At 44.1% G+C, this 14,879-nt stretch overlaps 2 protein-coding genes across 2 annotated transcripts; one reads left to right on the top strand and one right to left on the bottom strand.

The window, feature by feature from the left end:
- The first annotated feature begins 396 nt into the window (after positions 1-396).
- Positions 397-753, top strand: LOC103714184 (Bifunctional inhibitor/lipid-transfer protein/seed storage 2S albumin superfamily protein). Its single transcript, XM_008801353.3, has one exon. It carries the CDS (start codon positions 397-399, stop codon positions 751-753), a length of 357 nt encoding a protein of 118 aa, XP_008799575.3.
- Positions 754-9,571: 8,818 nt separating this feature from the next.
- LOC103714147 (protein IQ-DOMAIN 22) lies at positions 9,572-12,982 on the bottom strand. Its single transcript, XM_008801302.3, has 4 exons — positions 12,309-12,982; positions 10,973-11,167; positions 10,607-10,684; positions 9,572-10,527 (listed from the first exon to the last, which is right to left on the bottom strand). The coding sequence occupies exons 1-4, from the start codon at positions 12,762-12,764 to the stop codon at positions 9,772-9,774; spliced, it is 1,485 nt and encodes a 494-aa protein (XP_008799524.1). The 5' UTR covers positions 12,765-12,982; the 3' UTR covers positions 9,572-9,771.
- Between the last annotated feature and the right edge of the window lie 1,897 nt (positions 12,983-14,879).

The raw sequence follows: 14,879 nt of genomic DNA, 5'->3' as shown, positions 1-14,879 counted from the left end.
TGATGCATCCACTTGGATAGTTAATTACTTATATTATGGATGCATCTTTTCTTTTTTGAGGATCCATGCGGGCGTGTATTTAGTCCCACATCGGCTCATAGCCTATGTAAACTAAATCATGGCTTGAACGGAGAGAATATTCAAAATATCTTTCGACTAGTTTTTTTGGATGAGGTACTCGATTGTAACACTTTCTCTTGCAAAAAAGGAAAAACTTTAATTAGTTAATTACTGAATTGGTTAAGTAGTTATAGCCAGAGGCCGCTAACTCATATAGCTTACATGAATCACCATGCACCCAATGTGAGTCACCAATCCAGATCGCACAGCCACACTTTTAAGAGCCAGGCCAGGCACGACGCCCAAGCTTCTTCTAGCTAGCCAGCTCTCGCGAGGATGGAGGTGGGTTTTTGTGCCAAGAGATATTGGTTTGGGTTGCTGATGTTGGGCTGGGCCACAGCGGTGGCCGGGTTGACGGACTGCAGCACGGTGACGTCGCTTATATCCGGCTGCTCCAACTTCGTCGCGTACGGGACGCCGGACCCGACCCTGGGCACCCCCTGCTGTGACGGGGTGGTCAGCCTCTACAACATCGCCTCCGGCTCCACCGACGACCGGAGGTCGGCATGCAGCTGCCTCATGGCCCTCATCACCACCTACAGTCCTAATGCCACTGCCATTGCCCACCTCCCTGGCCTCTGCGGTGTCTCCCTCGGCTTCATCATCGATCCTAGCACTGACTGCACCACGTAAAGAATCTCTCTCTCTCTCTCTCTCTCTCTCTCTCTCCCCCTTCCTTTTTCAACTCTAAATAGTCCTTTCTTTACATTATACATGTCCATGTCTTCTTTTAATGATTTTTTCATATCAATGGGGAGTCATTTTTATTTTTTTTTTAAAAAAGCATATTGGATTTGAATTAGGTTGCAGGGGAACTCCCCCTGAGAGAGGGGACACTTGTCTTGGATGGTGTTGAAGACAAAGTATAATGCACCGATCCCCAAACTATGCATTTCATGGACCCCAAATGAGATGACCAGACATGGATATGGGATCTCATTTGAGTTAAGCAAATGAGCAATGTATTCTAGGCAGAGATTAATAGTTATAGCAATAATCCTTGATACTTTGAGATTTTGAATTAATAAATGAGTGAGGTGAAGTCTGACGAAATCCCCGTCTCTAAGCAAAATCAGCTAATTTCAGCCTATTTAAGCACAAAACATGCATGGACTTTTTGGAAACCAAACTGAACATTGGAATCCGGAAATATCCTCTTCAAGTCCAAATTGACTCATCAGTTTCATCCCCCAACTTGAATTGGTTGGACCAAGCGCAAGCCTTGAGGAGTCAAAATAGGTACATTAACCGCGACACCGTAAGATGTCCTTTTTCTACGTACAGGTCATGTTTTAGCCAGTAAAGAGCATCTGCCGACGTGACTTCAAACTCAATTAAGCGTCAGTTGTCTTTACTACAACACCACGTACGCGTACAAAAAAAAACCACATAAAACGCCATCTGCAAGCCTGCAAATTGGGACTCCTGCATGCCAAACTTCTTTCAAACCGGAACTGTAGCTGGACAGAAGCATTAACATCTTGGTCTGCCAGTATATGCTCTTTGTCAAAAAATGGAGTCCTCTTGATCGCTTTCTAACATGCATGGGGTTGTATGGTGCAGCATTCCTTGAATTCGGCTTCGGAGGAGTTGCTTTCTTCTTCCAATGCTCCCTTAATAAATAGCTGGATATATAGGTGGGTACCGGAATAAATGACCTCAGCTGCCATGGAATATCTTGCAGAGGGGCTTCATTCGAAATTCAATAAAAAAAAAAGGTTATATTTCACATGCTGGAGAGAGGGAGATAGTGCTCACTGCTCAGTTCACCATGCAAGCCTACGGCACGTGGGATCTTGTGGTTAAATTGCTGTCGTTCATATGTCATGACATGGTCATTGAATCATGACCATAATCTAGTAATGCAAACCTTATCCTCCTACTTCCTCTTGCAACAACTAGATGTTACAATCAATGCATAACGACCATAGAGATAGTCCACAACTTCTACAGAGTGGCCGAGATTGTCAATGTCGCAACGTCGATCATACATCAAACCAGCTACGCATGAATCATTATCAAGTCTTACCAGCTAATATTTGGTCGGCTTCAGAAATTTTTATTCATCATTATTTCCTATTAAGGCTCACCATCTCGCAACTGATAAGCCAAAGTACGTAGAATGTAATCTTTGAAGCAAGCAACCAAAAAAACAAAAAGGGTGATCAGTCCAGTACGTTGCAACTATTCCTTTGCCTTTTGTCACCATCAGCTTGCATGCCTCCATCACCAAGACAGCTTCCACTGAAATGAAGTTAAGACTCCAGATCTAGAAGTTTTCTCCAACCCCGGGTGTTTTAAGGTCAAGTTGGCAGAATCATGGGAAGCGAGTCCAGTTCTTTCTTGGGCCAGTGCCAAACATCCTCTGAAATTTTCACCCTGGGTAGTCGAGCTTGAGCCGGGTATACGTTAAAGCTCGGATGCCTCATGCTGACCCCTTCTCAGATGCAGGCTATCATACCAACTCTGGGACATTCCTCTGTCCAATCGCCATTGCCAATGGTGTGAATACATAATTTAGTTTGTTTCATGTGTCGTGCGAAGCATCAGCATAAACAATTCAAGGACTGACCATTAAGAAGGGTAGATGGAAATATTAATTCATTAGCTACTTTGTTAAAGAGTCCGAATGACATCATTTAAGCAATGTGTTGACTCCCCCATGCCGGAAAGTTGGCCCTTTAACATTAAGCTCAAAGGTATCCATCATTTCCAAAGCTATAGCCTTCTGTGGTCCTGCATTAATTTAGCTTTCAAGCATAGGTAGCATGGTCCCATCAAAAAGAGTTCAGATATACATCAGAAAAAAGAAAAAAGAATTCAATTAAAGCCCACGGCAACAACCTGAGCCTTCAAATAAATAAATAAAAGGAGGGCGGAATTAAATTTTAAAAGCAACTTTCTTTCAAAAGCATACTCTGGATCTTGTCTAACCTGTTCCCACCAGTCAATGGGCTCTCCAAGCTTCCTCAGGGAATCAAGTGCAACCAATCTCCTGCAAGCGCCATAAACAAATGACAGAAATCCATGTCCTGAGCTTGATAGCACTTTGCCATCAATATATAGTGTAAAGATACATGATATTTTTATTCAAATAGGTTCTCGATGTTATGATATAATGATAACAAACTAAACCATGGAATCTTGGCCTGCATAGAGACAGAAGAAGAGGTTAAAAAGACCATGATTACGAATCTTATCATGTAATCATTAACTTAGGGATCTAATTTCTAGGTGAGCTATAATAATTATATTACAGGATGCAAGGCAACCTTCTTTCTGGATTCTAGTCAGTCTAAATCCACACTCGGGCACCAACTACATTTTGCTTCGTTTGAGGATGATGAGCGGCATGGAAATCCAAGGACAGCTTACCATAAAAACCATGAGTATTCCCTGCTTTTTCGAGCAGTTAAGCCACTTTTCTAAATGGAGGGGGTTCAGGTCTCAAATGGCAGGCGCTTCCTAAAAAGCCAGGCGCGGTAACTTTCGCGTCATCTTCGAACAACCAATGGCAATCCTTCTACGAGAAGACAAGCCGACCACAAGCTTGCTAGGCGAGCTGAAGCTCAGCTTACTTTTTCTCTAGCTCATTTTATTTTGAGCCAAGCTGGAACTACCTACCTACAACTTATTAAAGGGATGTACTGACGGTTTAGGATCCTTCGAGATATTATTTATATTTTTTCAGAATATCTCGGTGCACCATACCCTTTATAGGGTGGTACTAGAGCTCGAAAAGTTATCCGATTTCAACAAAAAAAAAAAAAAATCTCATTCTGGCGTCGTACGACCAAGTTATGGCCTCTGATAACTTAGCATACTATTTGGCTTTGGATATTAAAGATCTTGCTTCTAGACTCTATCCAGCCTTTCTACAGTGGTCGAAGTGATCTATATCAAGTCCGGTGATCTTCTTGGATCATCTTAAATTAGTATATTATGCATGCATGAGAATTCATTATGCAAACTTAGACAATTTGGCATGCTATACATATATCATTGCATAGCATAAGTCTTCTAAACTTCTTTGGATCTATATTATATTTTCCTAATTAGGAGGGAATAATTCCTGCCTTTTCTATCTTATACCCATCCTATTGTCAAGGATTCACTCTAACTAAAATTGAATGTGGTCTCATTGCCTAAGTGGCAAGAGTGATACTATCTGAGCAAGTGCTTGGTGGTCTACATCAATATCTAATAGGAATTTTCATTAAATATCCATTAGATATTCAATGGACTGTGAGGTGAGAACTCAGATAAATATCATAAAAGAGGAACAACCAATAGAGGCTTTTTTAAAAATCCAGCAGAGAATAAATTCTATCCTCTAATTAGGACCATACATCTTTTAAAACTCTAAGAAATAGATCATCTGCTTGTTAGCTCTAATTAGGTCGACCATACATTGTCTACTTTTCTTTTCTAGGAATGAAGAAGGAAACACCCACTCAAGATAGAGTACTAAATACTCAAGGATGCATTGTTTAAGATTCGAACCTAAAATCTCCATCTCTATAGTTTTCTTTCTTTTTCTTGTTTTTTATATATGTGTGCACAGTGCGCATGCATGGTGCACAGTGATTGACTTACTTATATCATGATAGGAGATAAAAGTTAAGAATCAACTTATGCAATAGAGTAGATCCACATCAGATCCCAAAAGTTGAATGTTTTTTTTATTATGGAGGAAAAAAAAAGTTTAAACGAGGAGGAGGAGGTAAGGAAGATGGGATGTCAGCCACCAATCATTGCTATATCAACAAAATTTTTAAGCTAGTAGGGTAGTATCTCCAGCCAATTGGGCAGGAGGCTGGGGGGTTTTGGTTTTGGTTGAAGTCGATCGGTCTAAATTCTAGCACTATGCAATCCGTAAGGACAAAACAGTATATGTTTCCTTGGACTAGTGAACATGTCTTGCACTGTTTCTTCCGAACAAAAAAAGGGAAGGCAAAAGAAAGTACCTCCTCCATGTATCTGTTTTTTACGAGCACAAACTTGGGTGTAAACATTTTCGCAGCATCACATTGAGGAAAGTGAGCTCAAGGTGACATTTTATTATGAACAAAAGAAAGTGGAATCGGGACTATTGTCTATTGAAATACTTATTTCTGTTTATGTTTGACTGAAAATTTTATTATTCATGAGTCTAAGTTGAAGGTAATTTGTCCATGTAAAAGAAAAACGAAAAATATCTCGTTACATAAACATTGCCATGCAGTCCTTTACAATATAATTATTTAAAGTAAGTAGACCATGACTAGAATGACCTCTTTCCCGTCTTCCTTTTTTTTATGCTGGTTTCGCAGAACTGAGATGGAGTAAAACTTAATTTATTCAAAGTTTATTTGTAGACCCACATGACAAAAGTAACGTCACGTGGATGAAGTCAATATTGAGCAATGATGAAGTCACGGATCCATTGCCCAGCTGGAAAACTATATGCCTTTCCGTGGAAAGTAGCACCGTCTTGCGAATATGTTCTCTTTTCTTCTTCTTCTTTTTGGCTTAAAATGGGAAACTGCAACCGGGCTTCAGGCATGGAGACGAAGCATCGGTCGGAGGAAGAAGCAAAGAAAGAATGAAGAAGAAAAAGATCGAGTCTTCTCTCTTCGCGTATATTTCTTTTGTATATGGCTCTACGAGAAAAATTAGGTCTTATATAGTGTGCACCATATGGCCGAAAATGCCGATAATCACAGCTATTTATTTTTATAATAATGTTCCAAGATGAATACTTATTGAAGAAATGTGAGGATCCGTGCGGGCATGTGTTTAGTCCCACATCGATTATTCGCTGAGTAGATCTTGAGTACTTATACAGGATCAAGGAACCCAAATAATAACTTCCGGCTAGCCATTTTGGATGAGATCCTGGGTTGTTATAAATGGTATCAGAGCGGATCCGGCACATAACCTATGTGAACTAGGGGATACTGCAGCATGGATTCATTAGAGCTAACCACGAGCCGATCGTGGTGTTTGTGATTAGATTTGAACCCTTAGCCTGACGAGAACGTTAGGGCTTGAACGGAGGGAGTATGTGAGGACCCGTGCGGGCGTTTGTTTAGTCCCACATCAGTTATTCGCTGGGTAGATTTTGGGTACTTATACAGGATCAAGGAATCCAAATAATAACTTCCGGCTAGCCATTTTGGATGAATCCCTAAATTGTTACAAGTGGTCTATAAGAGCAAGCAGCTGTGTGCATGGCATGTAGGTCATAAGTTTTTTTTTTGTACTTGGAGGCATCATTCGAGCCACGTGGAAGCCAAATTAGCATAGGTGGGTTGCTTTCCAACCAGGCAGCATGGGATATCCCATCCAAGATTCCCTACCACGTACATGTTGCTCCATCTAATGGGTATTTTTCTTATTTTATTGAGTGTCATCAGGTGTCCGCATGTTACCTGTGAGGCTGTGACACCTGGTAAAGTCCCCCAACTTGACAAACTAAGCCTACATGATATGCGCTATAAGAAATTGTATCTGACACCATACCAATCATCTCATCTCATTTTTGGAAATTGCATTCGTCATGCGCTCGTTTCGAATTAAGACCCTTATCTCAGTTTGTTACTGTAGTGCATCTTCCTCATGGTGCACGTGGTGTAAGATATAATCATGCATCATTGAGAGCGAGTACAGTATAAATTATAAGTTTGGCCTTTGTCGGCGCATATTTTCCATCCACGTGCAGGGAGGTCGTGATTTGTGCACTGACCATATAGAGAAATTTTAGCATAACAATCTTATTGCGTCAGTGAGGGTGGCGACTCTTTCACGATAAAAGATTTGCCCTCTGAAATTTTAGATTTGATCTTCATATAAAATGAGAATTGCATGTACATAAATTTTGAGCTATACACTATGGAGAGCCCCTCCCGTGGCTCCAAGATTTTATAGGCTTCGATGAAGACAAGGTGCGGTCAGAAGTCTATGGTACAATAATCCTATTATACCGTCAACGTAGCTAGTGCCTCTCGTTGGAAAGTTTTGGCCGCAGCGTAGAAAAGCTTTAACATGAAAGTCTGCTGAGCCTATGTTAATCATTGTTCATTAACATGTTTAATCTTGGGTTTAGCAGGCCAGAATTAGCCGTCCAAGACAACTATTTTCGAATCTCACACCTCAGCCATCAACTGAGACTATAGTGAAAAAGAAGTATAATGTGGAAAAGATTTCTTCTGTTACCGTTGCTTCTGCTGGTTCGGCTTCTGTCACTCTCTAGCTATTTGACTGTCCTTGTGATTTAATAAACATGAAACAGTATCATGACAACTGCCCACGCAGTGTGCTAAATATCGAACACTGCCCTGAGACACTAACAAAACAGAGATTGTTGTCATCTCGACGTCTTCATATAGTGCCTTTAAATCATTCACTTTATAAAAAAAGTCAGTTTTCACTAATAAAAATACAAGCCACTATTTATTTACTTGGTCAAACCATTAATTGAATTATTTCAAATAATTATATTAATAATTTTAATTAAAAAAATATAATTGAGAATATAAATTTATAAAATAAAAAAGGGTCAAATAAATACCGGCAATATCTTCACTTGCTATTCACTTGCTATCCTATATGCATCCCATCTCAACCAAGCTAGAGCCTAAGCTCATGGGTAAAAATGTTATTTGATGGGGGGAAAAAGTGGGCCCACCAACGCACATGACTGAAGAACCCAAATTCGACGACGCACGTGATCTCAATAGATATGATCTCAGCAGCCATGGGCTTGGAGAGCACTAGCTCGACAAGCGCGCCCTGACCGAGCAGAACCCGCTCGACCTCGAGGCTAGAAAGGACCCAGTCAAAACCCACAGCCAACTCCACCGAAAATCAAGCTGATCTTCGAATCAAAATGGCTACCACATTCTCCATATCCGAGATCGACCCACACAATCTACGCCGCGACAGCTGTCGAATTCAAATCCTTTCATTCTCCATCAAGGGTCAGCTAATTCAAATCCTCAGGCTAATTGAGGTAACGTATTTCAGTCCGAAATCCCCGCCATAACGCATGATAGCGTGTAACTGCCACACCACCTCCTATAAAGAGAAAAAAACTCCAAGAAGACGGGGACTCTTCCTCCTTCACGCCTGCGCTTCTCCACTAAAAACTACCTCCAAATTCCCCTTTGACTTAAGCATCGGAGGGCCTTCGCCGGAACCACCGGCCCAGGCTTTTTTGCAGGTTCCCGAAAGGTGGCCATCAGCCACCACCATCTTCTGGAGACAGTCTTCTACAACCGCCCGCGGCGGAAGCTTTCCTTTTTGGTCCGCGATCATCTCCGGGTCCCATTTCCAACAATAACATTATTGATAGTGAAACGCTGGATCGAAAGGGAATCTCATAATTTTAGAGAGCAAAAGAAGAAAAAAATAATACTACCCAAATTAAAGTTCGAAGATACTAGTGATAATTATTTTATTACATGATTATCAGATAATATCAACTATTTTTTTTTTTTATAAGTCTTCCCATCCACATCTGCTAATAGGCTTCACAATGTACATCCCCTCTCCTACGGTCACCAACAAACTCCCAGACCTAATCAGTTCAAAAAAATGCCAGCCCAGCTTTGTGCACGTTCCCTTAGCCACAGAAGACAGACGCCGACAATGGTACCCGGCAACAGATCCGCCACCTGTCCGGTTCCTCCTCTCACCTTCATCCTGGTCACGACATAGCTAAAGCAGCAGCTCCTGACAGCAAAACAAACCCATCGATCCAGCACCCAAAGTAGGGCCCACCCCATTGATGTAATTGATGATGGCCCCCACAGTATCTCACGACAAAAACACGTCACGGCGTGGTAAAAACTGGCGTGGGAAAAACTGGCGTGGGAATAGACTAGGAACAGTTGAAGTCGGCCAATGGTTGTGTAATCCACCGGCGGGGCCACCGGATGCTTGGATTTGGACAGCGCGAGACCCAAACCGAGAGGACCAAAATACACCAAAACTGATACGTCCCGCAAAACTCCAATTTCGAACAGAACCGAGCCCCAGGGCATTCATTGCCCCTGGATAGTCGTTCCAAAACCGTGGCATGGCCGGCGCTTACCAACCTCCCGCTCTCTCGTTCCTCTCCACCGACACAACACTTCATTATCTCATCGGTCGTCGTCCCCTGCTCTTTCCCAGTTCCCCACCCATTGCCCTGTGTCCTCTAAAACCCCTTTCTTTGACCAACCTGATCTGGCGGTTGTTGACCTGCACCGATCATACTTTTCAGCAAAGCCATCCAGTTCCAACAAAAGGTCTAATTTTATCTGGTGGCTGACGTCTAAATTGTCCTTTGCACTTTTCACCTATAGCTAACACAAACCGAAGCCACCGACACCAGCTCTTCAAGAGCAAATCAAAGGAAAAGAACCCTCAAGATAGACTTGCATTAGGCTAATCGACCATCCAAGCACAGAAATTCAACAAAAACTCGCACTCAAAAACATCATATTCTGATTCCATTGCAGTATTCCAAAAGATCATACATAACACTGTTAATTACTTGAGAGGACAAACATCATGACTCAAGACTGAGTTGCAGATAAGAGAAAAAAAGAGTTTGGAGGAACCAAACTGTAGCTGAGTACTCCGGATGATCCATGAAGACAAACTACACAATCCTGGTTAGGTTCATCAGATTCTAATGGGCATCCCTAGTCTATCCAGCCGGCCGGAGCCCGGGTAGGCCTTGTTGGCAAACTTTGCATGGAGAGAAGATGACCTCTGGGCTGATGCTCCAGAATGCTGCTGTCCTAACCCCTGACCCGAGAGCCTCTTGATGGAGCCTGACTTCTCAAACTCGGGCCTCTGCCTCGGTGCGCTGTGCGACCGCACCTTCGCCCTCGACGACTCCGTGTTCGCCATGTAGTTGGGGTAATCAGAATACCCGCTGAATAAGCTGCGCGAGCATTCGCTCTTCGAAGGAGTGAAGGGCCCCCTTCTCGAGCTTCCAGGCCGAGATGCTACAGAATAGAACTGGGGACTCTCGCCAAAGTCCCCTGGTTCAGGGAGGTGGAACCTCAGGGGGCTGAGAGATTGCGGCATGTCCACGGAGGACGGGCTAGGAATGGATAGTTGAGCAGTTGTCGAGTCCTTCGATGGGGAATCGGGCATGGCCGCAATGCTGCGATTATTCTGATCGGAGGCTAGGGTCGAGCATGAAGACTGGAGATTGTTCCCCCTCCTCTTAGGATTGAATTGTGGCTTTCCGGGGTCTACCTCCAAGATCTTAGCATTCTTCTCATCATCCATTGCTGCCCCAGTCTTTGCAGCAGCCTGTCGGCTGTCCCAGTACCGCTCCTCCATCCACCGATCCAACCAGTTCCATCCAGAAGAATGTGTTCTGTCCGAATCAACCGCATCCATGCTGGCTGCCTTGGAAGGATTCCGCTGCACATAACAATAGCCATGCATTGGTATATCTTGCACGCAGCATTGCTGGATTGCAAGAAACAGGACTGGGATTTACCTTGAGAGTGCAAGACCTGTCAGACTTTGAACCACTTGATCGAACAGCTTGTTCATAGTTCTCTGGGGTCGGAGGGCCCTGCAAGACATAACATCCTGTTAAATAAAAACCTCGATCACCCCTGCTTCCTTTGTTCTCCAGACCTGTGCGAGAATAGAATTTAGCAATGACCCGGGCGACTTCTGATGCTTCCATCAAGCAACGGAAACCATTTTTCAATCACTCAATCAATTTGAAATCTCTTCAAAGGTTCAAGCAAATCCTTTTAAGCAAATTATTCGAACACATTTTAAGCCAAACCATAACAGCAGTTAAACAGAAACACCGCAATAGGCCAGGAGAAACAAGAGCCGGGACTTGACTTACAGCATGGGCGCGGGATCCTCGGCCGGACCTGCTCATCTCTGACCGGAGGGCTCGGCAGGCCCTGGTCCGGGCCTGGACTCTCACCAATGCCTGCATGCACCGCAGCGTCTCCGCCGCCTGCTTCCTCACAATGTTGCCTCTGACCAATGCCTGCAGCTTCACCAGCCCTTTCAGCGCCCTCAATGCCCTTCTCGCCTTCGAAACATCATCAAAACAATCACCAAACAACTGAACTATCAAATGGTTCCAAGGACAGGAGCTTGCACAAGCAAATGTTTCATTTTTGATCAGACAAGCAAACTTTCTTCCCACACGAGATGAGATTCTTATGTATTCTTAGTGTAACTTAAACTATATAAGCTTATTGCTAATAGATTGATCCGAAAAAAAAGGGTCTAAAACTATTCCGAGTTGGTAGGGACGGCTAAGAAATTCTTATCAAACCCCCGCGCCTCTATTTCATCTCTTAGCGAGTCGAAGAGGATGAGGCTATGATCTAGTCCCCATTTGAGCTATAGCTACTCTTGTAGCTGCTATCTACTTCCAAACCGTCCGATTAATAAAGAAGCTGTGCTGCAAGGAACTAGTAATGTACTTCTGTACCCTTGTCGGCTTTCCTCCAAGAACCTGCTCCTGGCCTGGTTTTTTAATGCGAAAGGGAGGGGAAAAAGGGAAAAAAAAAATCCCAAGTCCCATAAAAGGGAATTAATTCCAGTCAGTGGAGGCGAGATAGAGATAGGATCCGGCGGAGCCGCGGAGCAGAGAAGTCGAAAGGCCGAGAGGGCTCGCCATCTAAGGCGAGGGGAGGGAGGGGGAAAAATGGAAGGTTGAGAGCCTCAAGAGTGGGGAGTAATAGGCTCAGCAAATGGGAACATTGAGGTGACGGCACCCATTAGAATCACGCAATCCAGCTCACTCTACCAAAGAGGAGTACAGAAGCTAATCCCCTAGCCATTGGAGGTAATTCCGAATTTTTTGTTTACGCGATCGATGACTTGCACTTTTAGAAATATTAGATGTTGGAGATTGTGGAAGAACAGCTCATAGCCCGAGATAATTCCGTAATATATTTCAAATCTACCAAAATTGGAAATTAATTAGCAACTAAAATAGACCAAGAAGAAGAGAAAATTACTCAGCTTTATATTGAAAAACAAAAAGGTGTTACGTTTTAGAAGAGAAATGCTTTTAAAATGGCACAAGTAACGAATTAAATTTCGACGGTTTTCAGCATCTCTTCTTTGGATTGGTCCAAATTTCCCTTGATTTAAGCAAATATTCCTTGATTTAAGCATGCTAAAGTAAAAGTAGAGGGAAAAGGGGAGAGAAGGCTCACCAGATAACCCCGGAAAGCGGACTGGATCTTGACTGCCGCCGCCACCTCCCGCTTCCCGGCGCCGGAGGCGATCCCAGCGACGCTCCGCCCGCTGCTCGTCAGCCTGACCACCGCGGCCGCCGCGTGCGCGGCGGCCACGGCTGCCTCAGCCACCGCCGCGGTCGCCGCGGCTACCGCAATCGCCCGCTTGTTCTGCTCGTCCCCGTCCACATCCGCCAACCCCGCCGTCGCGCCAGCCGGGGATGACCGCGCCACCTCCCTATACGAACCCTTCCGCTGCGGCGGTAACGGCGGCGGGGGTCCTCCTCTCTGTTGCTGCTGCTGCTGGTGGTGGTGGCCCTTCTCCCGGAACGACTTGACGAAGCCCCATTTCTTCTTCTCCGCCCGATGCTCCCCGCCAGAATCCGCCTTCTTCCCGCCCAGAAGTCCCCGCAACCACCGCGCCGCCCTCCCCATTCCCCACCGCTACTCCGGCAGGGGTTTCCTGACCCACCCCGGCCCTCCAGTTAAAAATCCCATCCTCCAAAATAAAATTAATTTTAGAAAGCCCAAACCAAAGAGCGGGAATTTAAATCAAAGGAGCGGAAAAAAAGGCAAAAAAAATGTGAACGAAGGGACGGGAGGAGTGGAGGAGAAAAAGGAAAAGACCCGGAGGTCAGAGCAAAGCGTAGCTCTCTGTGACTCTAAGGCAAGGTAGGCCTTATATACAAGTTTTTTACTATTACGGTACGGTAAGAGAGATATTTCTTGCTTCGCAAAGGTAAAGAGATCCGGTTTTCCGCCGGCGCGAGACAATGGTATTCCCACCTAGAATTACACGTTTACCCCCCACGACTTTGACCCTGTATTTAATTTTAGTTATATACCACGGCTATGCCGTCCGTACGACTGACTCCTGTTCCTCTCCATCCGTTCTAAAGCTCGGTGAGGGATCCTATCCGTCGGATCTGAATCAGAGGGGTTGATAGAGCGCGATGGGTCCCACGACCGGCTAGTGTAGATGGGCCGTGGACAGAGTAGTACGGGTTCGACGCGTTATCTCCTTGGAAAGTACACGGGCATGTAAACGTGAAAAAGTGGAACGGCGATCAGACGGCCGGTGACGTTCGATCAGATTTTTCGAGGACTGGACAGCTGCGATGGGCGTGGCGGGGTCGGGCCCCGGGCGCCCCTGGCGCGAGACGGCGACAAGACGCTGGTTTGGTTGGGGAACGAGTCTCCGTTGCGCTGACGGTGACCATTCGTTTTTCACATGCCCTCGGCGCAGGGCAGTTCTCACCAAAGCAGGAAGGTATGGGCTGGGCCAGCAAGAGAAGGACATCTCGGATCTTGATTTATTAGCTGTAATTATTCTCTTTAGCGAGCACCCATACCGGGTTTAACCATGTATTAAGCTCACAAAACCTAGTAATTAAGGTGCTCATCCCGGGTTGACTTTAACTAGAGCTAGCTGCATCACAAAGCTAGTTGATTTTTAAATGCATCATGGATTTGTGTTTCACAAAAGGTGGCTTCATGACATGCTTCCACTGTGCGTCAGTGAACTCCTGCAACATGGCTCGGATGTCTTCTATTCGGGTAGCGGTGTGCCATGGCACAAGCATTGCCTTCTCGAGCAGTAAAAGAATATATGCACATATACTTATATATTTAAGAAAAAAATACGACGGAGGAAGGGGCAGAATGGGATTGTTGTCGCATTTTCTCATGTATTTATCTCCTTTTAGGATGGAAATAGAGCGACATATCGACGCTCATGAATAGGATGTAAGAATGTATTGTCGTTTCTTATTGTACCTTCGACTGAATCGGTTCCTTCCGTGGTCCACCACGTGTGTCAAACGCCATTCTTTGTGTGACGTCACCGGGTTTTGTTCGCTTGCATGCATGCAAGAAATTCTTTTTGTGTACCGATTTAGAGTATAACGCTTTGGTCAAAGAAATCTTAATAAATATCCTCTAAGTTATTCTATTACTTGAGTTAAAGGATTATCGTTGCTGTGTAAATCATAGCCAAGCACTGGTTTATTGATTCTTTGTAACGAAATAATCACTAAATGATTAAATAATGACATAACAAATGCTTGTTAGATTCTTGACTTTACGAGCAGCTTTCTTCAAGAATTATTAGGTAAAAAAGCCAATGACCATGGTTTCATGGTGCTGAACCAAATGAAGACATGGTGGAGGCCCCAAGCCCATTATTACATCCAATGAAATTGGATCGTGCATCAATTTGTCCAAGTCCCATGATAATCAATGAATTGGCCAAGTTTATAAGATCCAAAGCCAGTCCCTCTTTTTTCATTCATATTCATACCATTTAAGTTGTGATTGCAGCTCTATGCGCCTTTCAACAAGCTCTTGGTTCTGAGGGGTTTGGCCAAAGCCACGTCAATCAAGTCATCCTCATTTGAAATATCACTCTTGTCTACTTATGCATTGAGGTTGGTTATGCACTCATTAAATGACTATAACTTAACAATAGAAATTATCTTGGATATTCGTTTAGATGGGTGTGTGTGACGAACTTTAGCATAAATGGCTCGTCGAGCCAAGCAAATCATCTCA

The sequence above is a fragment of the Phoenix dactylifera genome, chromosome 3 (assembly GCF_051530095.1).
Source record: "Phoenix dactylifera cultivar Ajwa chromosome 3, Ajwa_hap1_PhDact_Kaust_v1.1, whole genome shotgun sequence".
NCBI classification, from domain to species: Eukaryota; Viridiplantae; Streptophyta; class Magnoliopsida; order Arecales; family Arecaceae; genus Phoenix; species Phoenix dactylifera.
The sequence above is the reverse complement of the archived record's forward strand: the minus strand, read 5'-3'. Positions and strand labels throughout refer to the sequence as shown.

Coding starts and splice junctions, on each gene's coding strand:
- LOC103714184 (XM_008801353.3), top strand. CDS start 397: ATGGAGGTGGGTTTTTGTGCCAAGAGATATTGGTTTGGGTTGCTGATG.
- LOC103714147 (XM_008801302.3), bottom strand. CDS start 12,764: ATGGGGAGGGCGGCGCGGTGGTTGCGGGGACTTCTGGGCGGGAAGAAG. Junction 11,168..12,308: donor CCGCTTTCCGGGGTTATCTG/GTGAGCCTTCTC, acceptor GATGTTTCGAAG/GCGAGAAGGGCATTGAGGGC. Junction 10,528..10,606: donor ACAGGTCTTGCACTCTCAAG/GTAAATCCCAGT, acceptor TGTTATGTGCAG/CGGAATCCTTCCAAGGCAGC.